This window comes from Anser brachyrhynchus (genome assembly GCF_964034855.1).
Source record: "Anser brachyrhynchus genome assembly, chromosome: 6".
Classification (NCBI taxonomy): domain Eukaryota; kingdom Metazoa; phylum Chordata; class Aves; order Anseriformes; family Anatidae; genus Anser; species Anser brachyrhynchus.
In genome coordinates, this window is record NC_137700.1 from 32,569,263 (window position 1) to 32,587,663 (window position 18,401).

At 44.6% G+C, this 18,401-nt stretch overlaps 2 protein-coding genes across 6 annotated transcripts in view; one reads left to right on the forward strand and one right to left on the reverse strand.

Moving 5' to 3' along the window:
* The window catches only part of CFAP43 (cilia and flagella associated protein 43), a 44,790-nt gene extending 40,379 nt beyond the window's left edge, over positions 1–4,411 (reverse strand). For 3 of the 5 annotated variants that reach the window (XM_080597759.1, XM_080597761.1, XM_080597757.1), the window contains exons 1-3: positions 4,211–4,410; positions 1,283–1,536; positions 378–474 (exon numbers count right to left, since the gene is read on the reverse strand). In XM_080597759.1, coding sequence (XP_080453885.1) covers positions 378–474; positions 1,283–1,536; positions 4,211–4,305 — 446 coding nt within the window. In that variant the 5' untranslated portion in view covers positions 4,306–4,410. Of the gene's footprint in view, positions 1–377; positions 475–1,282; positions 1,537–1,947; positions 2,102–4,210 lie in introns of those variants that run through there. The other 2 variants (XM_080597760.1, XM_080597758.1) reach the window with 2 other exon arrangements.
* The window catches only part of GSTO1 (glutathione S-transferase omega 1), a 60,461-nt gene extending 45,505 nt beyond the window's left edge, over positions 1–14,956 (forward strand). Inside the window, exons 4-9 of the mRNA XM_080597850.1 lie at positions 6,431–6,591; positions 6,681–6,789; positions 8,310–8,532; positions 9,823–9,924; positions 12,073–12,179; positions 14,425–14,956. Of these exons, the coding sequence (XP_080453976.1) occupies positions 6,558–6,591; positions 6,681–6,789; positions 8,310–8,532; positions 9,823–9,924; positions 12,073–12,179; positions 14,425–14,578 (729 nt within the window). The 5' untranslated portion in view covers positions 6,431–6,557 and the 3' untranslated portion in view covers positions 14,579–14,956. The remainder of the gene's footprint in view (positions 1–6,430; positions 6,592–6,680; positions 6,790–8,309; positions 8,533–9,822; positions 9,925–12,072; positions 12,180–14,424) is intronic.
* Positions 14,957–18,401: the final 3,445 nt, after the last annotated feature.

Consider the following 18,401-nt stretch of genomic DNA (forward strand, 5'->3'; position numbering starts at 1 on the left):
ATTTCCTTTCACTGCAGCAATTAAAGCGATGATCTAACCCAGTGACACATAGTAGTGTAATCACTGAGCAGACCTGTAAGACAGAACTAAGATCAAGCACAAGTAATTAAGAGGACTACTGAAAACAAAAATTTTGAACAAGCTAGAAGATAGCTATGGCAAAGTAACAGTCTTTCTGACTGCTGCTAGAAAAAAAAACCAGCAAATTTGGCACAGAAGGTTTGCAGACAATGATCCATTGGAAAAAAAAAAAAAAAAGAAAGATGAAGGCAACCAGTTTACCTTTCACATTTGTTAATTAGTTTATGCTAAAATAGCACACATACAAAAATATTAATTAAATGCAAATGGTATTAAAGAAATTTTTTCACTCTTACCATACTGAAAGAACAAATTCCGGGATTGAAGAGTAACTGGCTAGATAAGGGCCTGTGAAACTAAACGCAAGTACAGTGTAGTCCAACTGAACATTACCTAAAACATAAAAAAAAAGAGAATGTGAGCTCTAATTGCCCAGACTTTGCTGTATACTATGGCAAATAAAGTGCTTTTGTCAGTTCCTTTATATCCAGTCTTCAAAGACGCTGTGATTCCTTTGCTTCACACCAAATTGTTTTAATTTGATCATAAAAATGTTCCTTAAGTATCACTGTTTGGACTTTTTTTTTTTTAAATTTGTTTCACTAATACCTCAAATTTGTAGTGTTTTTTTCCCCAAGTGCCCTGCAATCCTTTGCAGTCAGTTTCATTCATCTACGTGAGGTAAGGAACTGTTATGGTTCTTACTTAAAGTGCAAAGAAACTGAAATATAGATAGGGTAAGCAACTTAACTAAAGAGAGAAATATCATGGAACGGGGGAAATATGTATTAGATCACAGCCTCTAAACGTGAACTAAAAGATCCCTCATTCCTCTCACATCTCAGACGTCTCAGCATCAAACCATCTCAGCAGTCTGCTTGGGAACCTACTGCAGTATGATCTTGCTTTGTTATTCAGACTATATTTTCCTGTAATGAATTCCATTTCATTCCTTTTGTTTTCCCTTTCTAACAGTTAAATTTTATATTGTCCTATTCCTCTCTAGCTTGAGTCTCACTGAAAGTAGTGCAATGGCAAGTTCTTTATGATCCTTTCGGCGATTCTTGTCGTTAGAAAGTTTCCTGTCACACCGTTTCTCTAGTGTTTCAAAAAAAAAAAACCAACAACCACCCTTCAGAAACTGGCTGCTTAAAAGATCGTTTTAATGGAATAGCAACAGGGAACATTACCACACCGGTACCTTTTAATTCTGTCAGTTTGTTCAGTTCTGGAAAGCTGTAGATATATATGAGGGGATTCAGCTTCCGGTCTGAAAAGGCCAGCACTTCGCTGCTCGCGTTCACTGCGAAGGCTCCCACCTGGCCGGTCGGACACTGCAGCGCTGTCGTCTTCTTTGTTTTAATGTCCAGGAAGAGGATGTAATTGCCACAAGGGTAGCAGACGGTCTGATTGTTGATAAAGCCGAAGTTCTTTTTCGAAAATCCCTGAACCCAACTTAAGAAAGAACAACTCTATGTTAAAACAATACTCACAGACACATGTTTCTCAAAATACTGTGAAAAAGGGAATTTAACAGCTTAAACGTATGCTGGTCTGATGCTTCTGATTTGTTAGATTCATCCTCATACCAAACTTGCAAAAACACAAGAATTTCAGCCTCTAGTACCATGAATCACTAGATCAACGTTTCCAAAAACACAGGGGTAATCTTACCATGATGGAGCACAAAGGACTGACACAAGAACTTGGAGAGATGCTTATATTTCACTTTTCATTAACAATAAAGTTAGCCAGTTCACAGGCTTTGTTTTCATACTCATAGGTCATAGTAAAGGAGTACACCTTAATTCTGAAATAATCACACAAGTACGATCCATACTAGGGACTCGATTATGTTTACTTAACCTTTTGTAAAGTTTCATAGTTCATCTGGTTGCTGTAAAATAGCAAAGAAAAAGACACAGCTTGTCTTGTCTTTGTATGAAGTTAACTAAAGGGACTGTTCTGCTTTAAAGACACCAGTACTTGAACACGGTAAAACTTCAGGGACTGAAATAAATTACTGAAGCTGAGTCACCTTTAGAACTTGCAACATACCAACAAGACTGTAACCACCTGCAGATGGCTTTTATCTTTGAGAAAGGGCGTGGACCAACATCAGCACCCCCTTATCAAAGGGACTTGCATTTACCACTAAGTGAAGATGTCTGAGCCGCAGCTGAGCCTGGCAGTACCATGGTATCACCATTTTGGCAGCGTACCAGCACCCTGTGTCCAACACTACTGTCAGCACTGCCCCTTCTAGTTTCTATTCAAGCCCTTTCCGTCTTTTATCCTCTCCCACATAGCAGTGGGCTGGAAGAGATCTTTGCCCTCTACAATTGCAAGCAGCATTTTTATACTTCTTTCATGAATGTGTCTTAAGATCAGTTCAACTGCTGATCTTCTGTACTCTATTAAATTATATTATAGCCTCAGGGCTGCCATAATTAGGGACATTCTTTAATGATTAGTCTTAAGGTATTTATGCCCAGCAGTAACTTCTGTCATCCTTTCTCAGCAGTTTCTACTCAGCCTCTTCTGCTACACACCAGATGAATAAGCACAGCCAGAGAGGAGTGAGAATGCACTGACCATGTATTCTTGCAAATGAACTGACTGTCATGGGAACAGAGCCCAGACATGTCAGCTGATGAGTGCTTTTCCGGCCCTTTCACATGAGCGCTAACCATACGACCTGCCACGGCACACAAGCAGACCTTTACGAACGTGGTCACAGGACCAGCTCGATGCTTCTCTCCAGCACTAGATCTGAGTCCGTGGAAATGAAGTAGTTTCAACTTTTGTTTTACCTCTGCAAAAAGATTCTAGAAAATGTGTGTGCAGGGATAAATTAACGGGCTGACTGCACAATGTATCCTTATGCAATCGATAAGGGTTTACAAGGAAAAGGATTCAGACTGATCTGACATCAGCTATGAGCGATGCAGTACTTGTGGGTCACGGAACTAGCCGTGGCTCCCCCACACGTTCTCCATGCTTTGTCTCCAGCTCCGTATAAACACAGAGGGTCAGAAGCACTTCAGTGACAAACTTTGCTGGCTGCTGAAATGTAGGTGGAACAAAGTACTCAGAGTTACTGAGCATTCAAAGTGTATTTTGTCATTGCAAAATGCTTGTTCATAGTTCATTCAAAACAGAGCTTTATATGTAACCGTTAGTTTTGTCAAGGTTCTGTGTTTTCTGAAGACACAGAACATAGTATTCCCCCTTCCCACTGCAAAATAACGTTGTCACTTTCTTCTAATATCGATATACATACCAATTCTGCTAACGCTAACCTAGAATGCATAAAGGAAAGGCAAACTTTAAACGTTTCTGTTTTATGGAAATGGACTGTGCTTCAACATTTAAAAGGGCACTTTTTTTTCTCCATTGCATTGCATAATGCTTTCATTTAATAATGCTATTTTTTTTTTCCACAAAGCAAAAAAACTGGGTCACGGCTCTTCCACGTAAAACCAGTTTGCACAAGGGACCCACTCTGCATAGCAGTGACATACTTTGGATGGTGCTTTTTTTTTTTTACTCTGCAAGTATGAGAATGTTTCAGGTTGATGCTTGAATCTCCTTTTAATAAGTTAATAAGATAGTAAGTAGATTTCTGTCCACTAAAGAGCTGTGCACCTCTAGCTGGGGAGCTGTCCCATACACGCCACGGGGGTTGATGAAACAGCTAAAATACTTGCATTGGATTAGAAAGCTTAAGCATCTCTTCCATTACATGGAAAAAATATCTAAACAGTCTAAACTGCTGTGAAAGGCTCAGCCAAGGTCAAGATGGTGAGGGAGAAAGGCAGGACTTAAAATTCCAGGGAAAAAAAGAGCCATAGCAGGAGATGATGGTGGGGCACAAGAGGTACAAACAACCAAGTACATCCCAGATTCTGGGGCGGTCAGGGTAAAACAGGAGAGGGACGCAGCCACGATCAGCACCAAACTGCACGGGCTCACGAGGCCAGGTATTAAGAAAATTAAGAAAAATAAGAAAAATATGAGTAAGAACAAGCCGTAGCCGAGTCACGCCTTGAGGGGAGAGGGCACAGGGCAGGGGCACGGCCCGCAGGGCGGGCAGGGGCCCGCAGGGGGTTGGCCCGGCCGCCCCCACCTCACGTCCAGCGCCGCCTCCGGGGCCGAGGGGCCGGGGCCGCGGCCGCCCGCCGGGGCCCGCTCCTCGCCCGCCGCCATGCCGCCCGCCGCCATGCCGCCCGCCCCGCCGGCCCGGGACGCCGTCTCCTAGCGACCCGAAGGGCCGCTGCGATTAGCTGGGGCGGGCTGCCCGCGGGGTTAAAGCAGGCGGCTGCTGGGGGCAATAGGCTCGGTAGTTAAAGGGCCAGCAGGGTGAGGGGCTCGGTGCTGCTGTTAGGCGGGCAGTGCGGAGCCTGCCCGGGGGGTTGTTTGTGTTTTCCTCCTGTTTCAGTGGTGTTTGGGCTTTTCCTTAGCGGTGCGGCCGCGCCTGTCCTCTGTCACCCTGTTTCTTTATTCTGGAGGCCCTGCACCCCAGGCAGTTCTTGGGGTGAAGCCTCAGAGGCAGCTGAAGAGAAGGTGGCCCCTGGGGAGAGGAGGGAGTACGGCTGCGGTGCTGCTTCTGGGGGGGGTCAGCACTGGGACGGGTTGCCCAGGGAGGGGGTGGAGGCACCGTCCCTGGGGGGGTTCAAGGAAAGGCTGGACGTGGTGCTTAGGGGCATGGTTTAGTGGGTGACATTGGTGGTAGGGGGATGGTTGGACCGGATCATTTTGGAGGTCTGTTCCAACCTTAGTGATTCTAGGATTTGCACATCTATGGTTTTTGGCATTACCACAGTAAGAATCCCCAAGTACTTTAAAAGCAGAACTAACAGTAATACCTCATTCTTCTCATCCTTAAAGGGGTGTTGCTCACAGTTTCTCACTGTAGTCCTTACCTCTCCGTACTGTAGCAGTGTGCAGCTCCCATACAGTGCTACCCACTCACAGCTCTACTGACTGCCACATGAGCCTGTACCATGCTTCTTGTCACTGTCTGTGATCCATGCTGCACAAAACCAAAACACGATGAGGAATTTTTTCCCTGTGGTAAGAAGATCTTGCTGTTCTCAGCAAGTTGTGCTGTTGTGTCCCTGAGGGGCTATTTATTGCAGCACGCAGGTCTGTAACGTTGCGACTGTACCTTGGATTTGTGTGTGCCTGTCTCCGGGTTCTGAGGTAGCAGACTGTCCATGGTCTTAACCACTAAAATAAACTTCGATTTTTTTTTTTTTACCCAGATCTTGCTGAAACTGTCCTAACAGTAGGCTGTCAGCAGAACAAGGAATGTCCTCTGACACAGTTCTTCGAAGGGTGGGAGGAATTATCTTGTTAGAAAGGATGTCTTACATATGGGTTCTGTTTGCCCAGGGCATGGCAGGCTTGTGCAATGAATTACCACTCCCTTCTACTGTTAAACTGCTTATTGCTGTTTGATTATGTAATTAATGACTTGACAAAAATTCATGTTGTATTTGAGTGCATTATGGTGTCAGGTTTATGGTGACTTTACTGGTGGCCATCTCAGTGTTTGCCAGCAGGAAGGATCTCCCCAGAAAAATACTGGTCTTTGTGACAGGATGCCTGAGGCCCAGCTACAGTGACAAAAACAAACTGAAAGTCAACAGCAGGCAAAACTTCCCCCATTGTATAAGCATGGATCCCCTGGTGACTCTCAGAAAGCTCCAGATCTCTATTAGCACTGACAGGTTTGGCGGAGACATGTCCGTGTCCAGGACATGTGCCCACAAACGCACCGTTTCCATGCAACTTAGAGCTCTGACTTGAAGGCTGGGTGGAAATGTGGGGAGCCCTGGAAGGGGCATTTCATGGTTGGGACCACAGGTCAGCTTGGACACTGAAATATGTGAAGTGGAAAGCTCCTTTATTTCCGCTATTGTACCCCCAAGGAAAGCTGGTATGGGGAAGTCCCTGGTGCTCTCACCTCAACTAAACGGGGGGATCTTCTCTGTGATTCTGTTGTGTGCTCTGTGTGTGCTGATGCCACCACTGTTCATCCTTGCAGAAGCAAGCACGAATCCTTTTTGTATTTGCAAGGTAACAATTAAATTAAACCTAGCCTTCAGCATACCCCCTCATCGGCTAGGCGATCTGTCCCCTTCCCTTAGGTTTCCATCATGAAGTATTATGGCTACAGGAGAGAGAAACCCTCATTATTTTCAAGGTGGTCTGGGATTCGGTTTGAAGGGCGATAAGCAGCGCAGCTGCAGGAGGTCCCGGAGGAGGAGGGCGTGAGGGCTGAGTGAAACACCCGTGCCCTTCCCACCGCTGCAATTTTCCCTTAGATTTTCCATTTCCACAGGCGATTGGCGGCCAGAGATTACAAGTCAGCACTCAGTCAGTATAAAAAGGGGGCGAGGGCAGCGAACTGAGGCAGGATCCGCCCCGCGAGGCAGTCCTCAGTGGCCGGGCGGCGCTCAGCACTCGACATGGCGGGCGAGCACTCTCGGAGCCTGGGCAAGGGTAAGCGGCGGCCCCGGGGGGCCGGGGCTGCGGACACCGGAGGGGGGCGAGCGGTGGTGTAACGGTGGGGCCTCTTCTCTCCTCTTCAGGTAGCACGGCCCCCGGAGCGGTGCCCGAGGGGCTGATCCGGCTGTACAGCATGCGCTTCTGCCCCTTCGCCCAGCGGACTCGCCTCGTCCTCAGAGCCAAGGGCATCAGGTGAGGCTCCCCCGTCCTGCCTGGGTGCCCTCAATAACTCCTGGCTGAATATCCCCGCGGTAACTGAGGGAAAACGGGGGCGGTTTTGTGATAAAGCTTGCGTTTCTTGGTGTGAAAGTATGTTTGGTGGGGAGGGAGAGGCTGTTCTGAAGTGGGAGGTACTTAGGCTGGGTGTGAGGTCAGTAATGTAAAGGCCTGAAGTAAATCCGAAGGAAAACAAGCAAACAAACCCGGAAGTTGATTTGTTTTCTTCCTAAAAGTTTGCAGTAATAGCACTTAAACCTGCTTTGAGTAAGCGTAAGGAGAGCCTCGGTGTATGTTTCTTTTTGGTGTAAGGTGCAGCAAAAATTCAAGGAGATACAAGTCTTCAGTGTTCCTTTATGCTGCCAATTAGTGAAACGTAGGAGTAAGCGAATGACATTTTTAACGAAGGAAGAGTACTATCTTATAAAGTATTCTTATTCTTGTGTTGTAATAAGTTTATAGAAGCCAGTACTTGTTGTGTTTTCGTATTTCAAGATAGCCAAGTCATTTACATGTTTCCAAATGCTGAGTAATGCTTCCCTCAGCTCACAGCATCAGAGTAATGGGGTTCTTCACCTGCTGGTCCCCAGCAAGTCCCAAGACTGTCCCAAGTTCAATAACCAGCGCTGGGCTGGGAGCGTAGCAACTGCTAACCCCTCAGTTCTCCTCTGATGCCAAGGTGGTGTGTGTTGGTGGTGTCTGTGTCTTTCACCCCCCCAATAAAAGTAGATGCATTAAAATGTCCATGTCAGTGTAATTCTGTCTTTATTTAGTGTCTTTGGACTGATATGAGGGCTGGGAGGTGTGTTTTAGTGTAGTGGTTTGGAGGGTTTTTATTGCTACCTTCTGGTAACTTTTGGTTGTTTTGAAGGTTCAGCAGCATTTAGCAAACCTTGTATGGGTTTTCTGGGGGTCATGCTGGAATGTAACTTATGCTTTGTTAGTAGACAAATTTCCTGTGTCTTTTTTTTTTGATGAATATCTATTTTGCCTTTGCTTTGCATTCCTTTTCTATGTAAGGTAGAAGGCTTATCACAGGCAGGGAAGACTTGCACTTTTGTGCAAAGTCAGATTAAAGTTCTGCTGAAGCTCTTAGTTGCAGTGTGGCTTAAATACAATTAAGTGCTTCCTTCTCGGAATGTTCCTGAACTTACATGCGGTAAGTGTGCTATATGCCAAGCTTGACCTTTGTTTTTAGCATGACTAGAAGGCCTGCTGCTCTGTGCTCACAGACTGTTTGTGTGTCTTATTAAGTTAATAAACAAATCATTGTAAGTCAGCTCTGGTTTTCTCTGGTGAAGGGAAGTGCTCCCTGGCAGTATTTCTGAGTGTCGAATGGTTAGTCCTGGAAAGGGTTTCAAGGAAGGCCGGGGAGACCAGGAGAATGAGGATTCAGCCTCTTGACTACTGTAGCTGTTGACTGCATTTCACCGTGGTATGGAGTAGACTGCAGTGGGGCTGAACATGTTTGGGTTTTGTTTCCTTTACTCTTTTAGCTATGAAGTAATTAACATCAATCTGAAGAACAAACCTGACTGGCTCTTTGAGAAGAACCCCTATGGGCTGGTTCCTATTCTGGAGACCCGCAAGGGCCAGCTTATCTATGAGTCCCCAATCACTTGCGACTATTTGGATGAAGCGTTTCCAGGGAAGAAGCTGTTGCCTTCGGACCCATATGAGCGAGCCTTTCAGAAGATGCTCCTGGAACGCTTCTCAAAGGTACTGTGTGATCAGGGTAGATTGTGTTCCTTACTTTACTAGAGCTTCCAAATCTCCAGATGCTAATGCTAACTAACTAACAACCAATGCTGCTTTCATCTCTTGAGGGGTCTCATGTATAGGAAAGCCAAATAAATGGCATTTAAATTTAACCTGAGAAATTTTGAGTCTCTTGCTATTAGCTTATGCAAATGACTGTGCATCTGAATTGCTTCCAGTGTTAATGTGAAGGCATGGATACAGGAAGACAGCTAAGCTAGTTAAAGTGTGTATGACAGAGGCAGGATTTTGAGCATCCTATAATATATATATAATATAGTAGAGGCGTATAATAGAGGCCAAACTAGCTGAATGCTTGAGACATAGGCAGTGACAATTGCTGTATTTTAATCTGAGCGTTGCTATAGGACACACTGTATGAATGTGGAATGTGAAGAGTGCCTGACTGAGACAGCCTACAGCTAAGGCCAAGAGATTGCAGGTGGCCATAGACACTGGACCTCTGTAAGCACCCTGATTTCGGCTCTCGGTATGGGGTGGAGGCGGGTGCTGTGGCTGGCTGCAGATAACCTCTCTGTACCCTAAATGTAGGTAGTGCAAGCACGTGCTTTGGAGGATCTAGGAAGTGAAAGAAGTTTTGGATATAAAGCAATAGAGAAGAGGAAGGAATACAAGATGCTATGAAAAAAAGATGTGGACAAAGAAGGGGGATAAAAGGGCAGGGGAAGAATATGTTTCTCATTATTTCTATTCAGAAAGGCTTGTTGTGAAGGAGTTACAGGGAACCATCTTGCAAGAAATGAATTGTGCTATGAATGTTGGTTGTATGAGTGACAAGATCTTAGAAAAATGCTTGTATATGAACTTCTAAAAATATAGTTGAGCTTAACTGCTGGGCAACTTTCTGTACTGTATACTAACTTATCTGGCAATTTCCGAATTAAAAAATGTACAGATCTCTAGAAGCCTGAATATCTTGGGCTGCATTTGGTTTTCAGGAGCGTGTACCTGGGAAAAGAATATTAGTTCATACCTTGCTACTTTGTTCATAGTACATGCAAGCTGGAAACATGCTCCTCTTTTCGTTGTTCTGTCACTACAGGACTAAAATCCGTTAGTATTTGTATTTTGTCTTCCTTTAAGCCTTTACCTTTTGTGAAGTATAAAAGATTTTTGTTAATGGACTTTTTAAAAACATCTTAACATCTAACTTAATGCCCTAAGCTCTAAGTGACTTGCTTGTATTATTGTAATAGTGATACTAAAAACTTTCTCCTTTCATTTGTACAGATAACACCTCTATTTTTCAAGTATGCTGCGGCTGTCAAGGATGGACAGGATACCACAGCTCAGAAAGCAGAGGTTACTGAAAAGTTAGGCAAACTTGAAGAGGTAAGAGCATTTGACAATAGTGAGCAAGTTGGCAGTTACATAGTTTCCCCTTACATCCCTCCACCCATGCTTTGGTATTTGGAGATAGATCTCTTCTCGTTCGGTTGGTAGCTATAGCAATGAATGGTCTTTCAATTTACTCCCCCCAGCCTAGGATGCATAACAGCACCATTAGAGCAAATTCCAAGTAGCTAAACTGAAATTCATCTGTATGATGAAATCTGTGTTGGATATGGGGAGACTTCTGAGTTGTAGCTGACAACTTAGATGTCTTTGTTCAGCTTTAAATGTAAGGAGGCCTTGCAGCATGTTCTAGCAGCAAAGGCTGAGGAGTTCTGGCTGCTGAAAAGCATCTGTGCTGTAGCTCTGCTGAAGATACGTTGGTGATGAAACTGAACCTTCTTCCTTTAAAAGTTCATCTTTGTTCTGCCTGCGTATCTTCTGGTGGCAGGGGACAAGTGGGCTGAGGGAGCAGAGTGTAATCTGTCCCTTGCAGAAATCCAGCCGTGGGCCGTGTTCTGCTTTGGCTGTGCAGTGCCTCTGCAGCAGAGCTCCAGCAAATGCCAGGTGGCTTTGTTGTACAAGGAGCTTCACAATCCTAATTCAGTGTCAGCAGGGATTCTTGGCTAGCCTGAAATAAAGACTTGTCTTTATCACAAACCCATTCCTTCTGCATTTTTAGCAGCCACAACTAATGCTTGTTTGGCTTAGGTAAGAAGCAATCCTCCCCCAGCATGTTTTGCTTCTTGTGCAAAGCTTCCAATAGCTTTTGTCCTAATTCTCCGAACAGTCCCGTGCTTTCTGTTTCCTTGCCCCCTTGAATTGATGAACTAAAATTGTTCTCAGGGTAGTCTCGTCTGTCTGATCAGGCTGATGCTGGAGCAGTGCTGCTATTGATACACTTAGCTTCTCCCAAGAATCCAAGTATTTCACTTCCCTGAAATACAAACCTATTAAACCTTAAGGAAGAATTAACCTTCTTCCTGCTTTATTAATGCTGTGAAATACTTGCTGCTCTTTTGGTATCTCTATTTTACTGTACTCTGAAGGATTTTGCAGCAAAAGGTTGGCTAAGGATGGGATGAAGGGACAAAGCCATGCAAATGTCACTCAGCCCATTGCAAGATAAATTCAAGAGGGAAGTGCTTGCAAACATTGCTGTATTTAGTTTGCTGCTATCCAGTAGAGGGAGCTGTGTTCCTGTCCCTGGGACTGTGGAACCTACAGATAACACAACTGTCAGGTTATTTTCTGCCAGACTTCTGGTGATTCAAACAGCATGAGATGTTTCCTGAAGGACTGTTCTAAAGCTCGATAGATCATGGGGGCTGAGGGGCACGGTATAAGTTCCATTGGAGTTCGATCTTAAAAATGCCAAAGTGTCTGGAAACAGGGGGGGCAGATTCCTAAAAGAAGAGACCAAGATCTGGAAGTTCGCTAAAGTGTACTGAGCTTGGATCACTGTGGCACTTGTTACACTTAGGCTTCTGACATGTTTCAAGAACTTCCTGCAAAGGCTCATACATTCCTTGTGGCTCTGTTTTTTGTGCTGAGCTGTGGGGGTCTCTTTCTGGTGTATGTGAATGTCATACTTGTTCCTCTGCACCTGGAATCAAATCCAGTTCCACATGTGATGTCAGAAACGCTGTCCTGGCACTAACTGCCCTCAAGTGTCATGGGAAGAGAGTCTCTGCCAAAACCACGTTCTACTTTATCTGGATATTACATTTGGCTGACTTCTTTGCTCTAGAAGTGTGTATGCGTTGTTGATTAGTCTCTGCCATTATTGCTTTTTTACAGATAACAAATCACTAACTGATAGATTCTAAGACCTAAATTCCTTTTTATTTACACACAAGTTGCAGATCCCTAGTGATTAATAACTTATGGCAGTTTTTGAACCAGCACTGGAGAAGAGCTGGACTGACAGTGTATGAAATAGTTAAACTTGATACCACAACTGTTACTGACCAGCTCTGACTCCCCAGATATTGCATGTGTAGGAGAAATGTGCTGTATCTGCGTTATTTCCCGTCTGATTCTTTCAGCATGCCTGCATTCCACTGTGAGCTGGGCTTTTTGTTACTGCAGGGTCCTGATGTGGTAATTTTCCCTCTGAGGTTAATTGTCCTCTCTTGCCCCTCACAGATTCTGTCCAAACGCAACACTACGTTTTATGGTGGGGACTCGGTCTCCATGATTGACTACATGATCTGGCCCTGGTTTGAACGCCTGGAAGCATTTGAGCTGACTGAGTGAGTACTTTGTCTGGCTTTTAGCATGTACTGAAGTGCCTCAGCATAAGTATTCTTTACATACGTGCTGCAGCAATGGGCCACTTTTAGGGGCTGCTGAAGAGAGTGAGTGCATTGTTACAGTTTTGGGGTGAGGGAAAGCATCCTAAAGCAGAGATGTGTTGTTAAGGAATCTTCTGTAAAGCCTTTCATTTGCTTTTGTTTTAAACAGACCTTTCGTCAGATTTGTTTTCTTAACAAATAACTTTGGCAGATTCAGAAGTAGCAATCAAAATGCAGGATTTTCTCTCCGTTCCTACATCATAGATGAAAATGGGCCTTATTTGAAGGGGGTAGAGGTATGGACACCTAGGTTCAAATTTCTTGGTCTAAAACCTCAAGCTTGGGATTAAATCTTCTGATCCTCTTCAGAAGTTCTGGGCTAATAAAGGGGGCTCATTTTGTTTTGACGTAGGTAAATCATATGTTGCATTGCTGTAGGTCATCTGTCCCTCTTGCATTGGATTTCTTTATACATACATGTCTTGGTCTGGCACATCCTTAAACAGCTCCAGTTGCCATGGTATTGGGTTAACATCAGGAAATGGTGTCAAAGGAGAACTGATTTATAGCTGGTTTAACACAGGGCTGAAGAGTCAGCTTGTATGAGGATGTGGGTGCTAAAATGAAAAGATGAATGTTGTGGTTTAACCTGGCAGACAGCTAAACACCACACAGCTGTTGGCTAACTCATTTCCCCCCCCCCCTTACAGTGGGATGGCAGAGAAAAATGAAAAGTGCAAGAACACATGGGCTGAGATCAGGACTGTTCAATGAGAGAAGGGGGAGGGAAAAAATAAAGGAAAGAAAGAACAACAAAAAAAGTAACAAGAAATATACAACACAACACAATTGCTAACCACCTGATGACCAGTATGCAGCCACTCCCTGAGCAGCAGCAGCCCCCCTGGCCAGCTCCCTGCAGTTTTATTGCTGAGCATGATGCATAAGGTACGGGACATCCCTTTGGCCAGTCTGGGCTAGCTGTCCCAGCTGTGTCCCCTCCCAGCTCCTGGCACACCCCCAGCCTCCTTGCTGGCAGGGTGATAATGAGAAGTTGTAAAGTCCTTGACTTAATCGTTGCTGAGCAGTGCTTACAGTAAACCATTGGTGTGTTATCAATGTTATTGTCATCCTCAATCCAAAACACAGCACCATACCAGCTACTAGGAAGAAAATTAACTCTATCCCAGCCCAAACCAGGACAACGAGTGTGGTACAGTTAGAGGCACCCTGTTGCCTGAAGTATTCTTGAAGAACAAGCAAGATGCAGGGAATCCTGCATGAATTGAGACTTCTGGCACTGTAAGATGAGGACTTCACCGATGGACTGCTGACATGCTTTGTCTCCTGTGTGGCCCTTGATGGGAAGGGGAAATACTACAAACAACACAGAACTGTAGGCCTAGAAATATCGAGGTACTTGAGTGATTGAGGAGCTCAGCCACCCTATGTTAAGAAAAGATGCTTCCTGGGTAAAGGTTAGGAGCTACCTAGAGAATTTATGCTTTAACAAACCTTGGGATTTGGAAACTGGAATGCGAAGTACTCTAGGTAGTGTGCCAGAAGAGAATGAAAAGAACAATGGACACTGTTAAGCTTTCAATTTGCCACACAGTTTTTCTCAAGGGCATATCAGAGTGGATCTGTGGATTTTGTTGGTTAGTTGAATGCTTGGTTTCCTCAATAGGCAGTCTGCTTTTTGAGCTGCTGGGTTGCAGGCTAGTAGAAGCTGCAGAGCTTACCTTGGTTTGTGAAAGAAGGGATTTGTGAGCTGTGGAGAAGGACTCAACTGCTGCACACAAACTGTTAAAGAATCGCTACTAACAAAGTGCTCCAGAGGGAGGCAGTGGTGCACAAGCCTCTACTTTCAACTCGGAGCAGATGAGAAGTAAGAGTAAAGTCTCTTTTGCACAGGAATAATGCAAGCAGAAACATGCTGATGTCTTGCACAATAAGTGTTCTTTTTTTGTTTGTTTAGCTCAGCTTTGCAGAGTGCACGTGCTCTGTAAGAACTCTTACTTTCCAGGTGCCAGTCTGTCTTCTACAATTTGATACGTATTTCTGTCACCCGCTCTGAGCCAAATGTTAAACTGAGAGAGAAAGCAAAACAAGCCGTTAAACAGAACCTCTAAAGCTGTTTTGCTTCCTTGATGCCCTCCTGATGTCCCACTGGCGTTATTCAGACTCTTTCCTTTTCCCATAGCTCCTTGAGCCATGCTCCAAAGCTCCAGCGCTGGATGGAGGCCATGAAGGAGGACCCTGCTGTCCAGGCTACGATGACTGACACGCAGACATTCAAAGGCTTCCTCCAGCTCTATGTGAAGAACAGCCCGGAGGCGTGTGATTATGGGCTCTGAGGTGTCAGTGGGCACGAGCTTGCTGAAGTGTCGTCGTCTTTTCAGTGTGTGCTCTCAAGATCTGGTGTAATGTGGTGTGGGCTCTTCTCTTTGCTAATAGGGGGGTCAATCTGTGATGAAGAGATCGAGATGGCTGTGCATTCTCCTTCCTGTTCAGGAGAGGATGCCCTGGCTTTAGGCAGGAGGCAGGAAGTCATTGCTGACCATGGGTATTGATTGCATAAAGGAAAGTGGTGCCGTTACTCAGGGGTGACCATCTGTCGTCTCTGGCCTCTTTGCAGGCATTGCTGTTGGTCAGTCCCTGAACTGACCTATTACTTGCTTTAAAAATTGTAATACTGATGTCTTGAAAATAAAAGCAAAAGATGTTTTCTTTAAGCACGGTTATTTTTTCTTCTTTATAGGCATCTCTTAGTCACTGGACTGGTTGCATGGAGGGGAGTGAGGCACTGTCAAAGATAAACAGATAATGTGGAAATAGCTTTGCACCTGGACACCTTTTGAAACTATCTTAGGTTCTAATAGAGCAGAAAAAGCACTTTGAGTGTGGAGACAAAATTATTTGAATAAAAAGTAGTCACAGGAAAGAAATCTTTCACTCTTCCCCCATAAACACAGGTGACTAAAAGAACTATGACCCACTCTGATGTTGCTCAGCTGTGTGTGTCTTTCTCTAAAGGCCACTAACAACCCAATCTGGCCAGAATTCAAGGATATATGCATGCATTAAGAATAAGGCAAAGCGGTTTTTTCAGGTTCAAGCACAGGGCTGCCATTCCAGTGGTGCTGAGGCAGTTGCCATGAGATGAACGAAACTGTTCCTATCTTTTTCTCTAATCGCAGCGAGGGAAGGTAGCACAGCAGAAGGTGGTGGTTCACCGTTTTCCTGGAAGCTGAGGCTCTAAGTGCCTTGGAGCTTTTCTGGAGGAAAATTGAACTTTATTTTAGCATGTACTGCCCCAACACAGGAAGTCTGAGGAGGTGCATGCTTGTGTAACTTCAAGTAGGAAAGCAGGAATGAATGATGGATTTGGTGAGTAAAAAGAGTTAGCAGGAGCTCCTCTGATAAATATGCTTCCTATCAGCTTACAGAGCCTGGCAATCTGTGAGCTTGCAGCTATTGGAGGGGATTGTTTGTGCTCTTACTAGTTTTAATTCAAACTATGCAGGTTTTGCTCTCATGTTTATCTGTGACTTTTAAACACATCTGGCACTACTTAGAGGAAAAACTAATTACTCTGCTGTTTCCTTCCAGAATGCTGATGTTCTTTCAAAAGTTTCGCAGTCCAGATCTGATGCTGCGTATGTTTACTAGATTGTTGTTAGAGAACCCAGAGGAATCATATAGCTGCAAGGTGTCAGAACATAGATCTAGGCTGTTTCAGTACATGAAAGAAGGGTTTGAGCTTGTGCCACACTCCTTGAAATGGTGTCAGCAGGATCTCAGCAGCAAAATTCCAAGAATGACTAACTGTGGAGCATTTTGGTTTGATTAGTTACTCTGGTTGTCAAAGCTGTTAGTAAAGCGGGCTGGAAATTGGCTTCCGTAAACATGCTAGGAATATATTGCAGTTTGTTCTGCTGTATTACTGGAAGATAGTGGGAGATGTGACTTAAGGACGATCCAACAATGGGTTAAGAACAGAGACTGGCATCCAAAAATTCAAGTGGCAGAGTCCAGACCACAGTAACCAGGAGACTGTATTGTGTGAACAGAAAAGCTGTGCTCTCCCCATCTTTGTTTAGTGGCTCTACAGTGTACCATTATAAATATGCTACCTCAGCAAGAAAATGTAAAATGAAATATTCTGCCTTATAATTTACTATTAAATATCAGTGCTCTAAATCCTCAGGCAGACAGCTGGGGTCCTGAACCCATTACTGCACACCAAGACAGACCTCAGGCAAAGTGTTTTTGATGTGGTAATGAATATGCAACACTTGGGCTCAGCCTTAAAAGGAAAGGAGAAGTTAATGTGGAGTGGACTGCCTCTCTCCCTTCACTGTGGATGGGTGTAAAGGATAAAACATTAGTTCAAAGAGGCCAAGAAGAAAATGCATACTCTCAGTTCTGGTGAACAGAGGAAGATGATGAAGTCAATAAACAAGGATCAAGTGGATTAGTAGCTCTGCCCTTTGATCAGATCTGCCCTTAAAATCTTCTGTGGATCAGATTGTATGGAGTGGAATTTATTTGCTCACCTTCTGCTCCACAGTTTGCCTTTGAAGGTGGTTGTTGATGCTTTTCTTTTCCAAAACCATGGTGATTTTTCGTCATTGCCCGGTGTTGTGCCACCAAATGTGTACAGCACGGGTTAAAAAAAAAGTACAGGACCAGGCAAAAAAGGACAGAAAAAGGGAAAGTAAATCTCAATTTCTTGCCATGCTTCATGTAAGAGCTGTCTGTCATGCTCATCAGGAGTGCCTGGCTGTGTGTGAGGGCATGTGTTAAGTATGTGTTGGCACATTGGTACATCTCCTGGACCAGCTCTCCCCAGTTTTCCACTGTCATGGTGTCTGTAACATTCCTCTGTGGTGTTAAGATTTGAGAACTGGCTGTTTCTTATCCTCTCTCCTTTCTCTGTTAGTAGCCGGATTATTTCACTACTCAGTTCCTTGGACACTTGTTTCACTTGGGAAGGGTTGATGAAAATGCAGTCTCTTTGTACTCATGAGAACAGATGTCGCTTTACTAAACTATCCCCGATTTCTGTAATATAGTGGAAGCAGTCTCCTTTACTGCTGGTCCCAAGCCAACAAAGGTGGCAGGTTTTTTTATTTAGTTGAGTAAATCATTAATGCCACGTGATGTTAGGATTTTTCCCTCCTAAAGCAAATTTTGCTGATTTCCTAAGATTATAAAATTCACCAGTGAGATGCAGCTGTGCCTGGGGTGGAACGTACATGTTGTTTAGCAGTGTGCAGTAATGCTGTATGTGAGTCTAGGAGGATGCTAAAATGCAGCTTGCATTAAGGGGCTGATGTACGGAACCTTTTCTGTGCTGATCACAGCCATCTGATGATGCCCAGGCCATGGTCTGAGGCAGCACGTGCTACAGGTTTATGCCTTAGGAGCACCAGTCTTGGCAAAGCTGGTGGAAAAAGCCATCTCTCCAGGGGAAATGGAGCTGAGAAAGGGGCACTGAACAGCCTCAAGCTGCATAGGGTGGCGACCGTGTTTCCTGTAAGCTGCAAGCCATGTGCATGAGTCACCTACGTGGTCACGCAGCAAAGGCATAAATAATGGGAATAAAGGATTAAAAAGTTACCTACTTCAGACCACCTGAAGAAGCAATGGAAACCAACAGCGAGATATTATGGCTTAACGCTGTTCTTCATGCAGCTCTGTATGTTTCTGTTTTCCCAAAGGATGCCTTTGTGCCCTTTCTCCTGTCACTTAATCATCAGATGGCAGCTCTCAACAGCGCTGGGCAAGTCCACAAGTTGGAGCGTGGCAGGTTTTTCCTCTACATTCATCACACAGCCTTTTTCCACATCTGTTTAAGCTTGGAAGTAGAGGTTATCTCCGCTCACAACAGCTAAGGCAGGAAGATTAGTCAAACGGTTCTCCTTGTGGGAAGACGGCTCAGATTATATAACCCATGCCTTCAAACCCAGAAGGTGCCTCTTGGTTCCTTTTTGTGTGCTTTGTAGACCTTGGCTGCGTTGTGCTTGCGTGTCCATGCTCTGGATCAAACTTTTCACCTTCAGAGCCGTGTCAGGTGTGGCTCTGGCAGGAGACAGTGTGGGTAGAAACCTGCATGTGGACAAGCCTTGCTTTTCTCTGGCTTTGCCTACAGGAGCTTCGTATCACGGAGGTGAT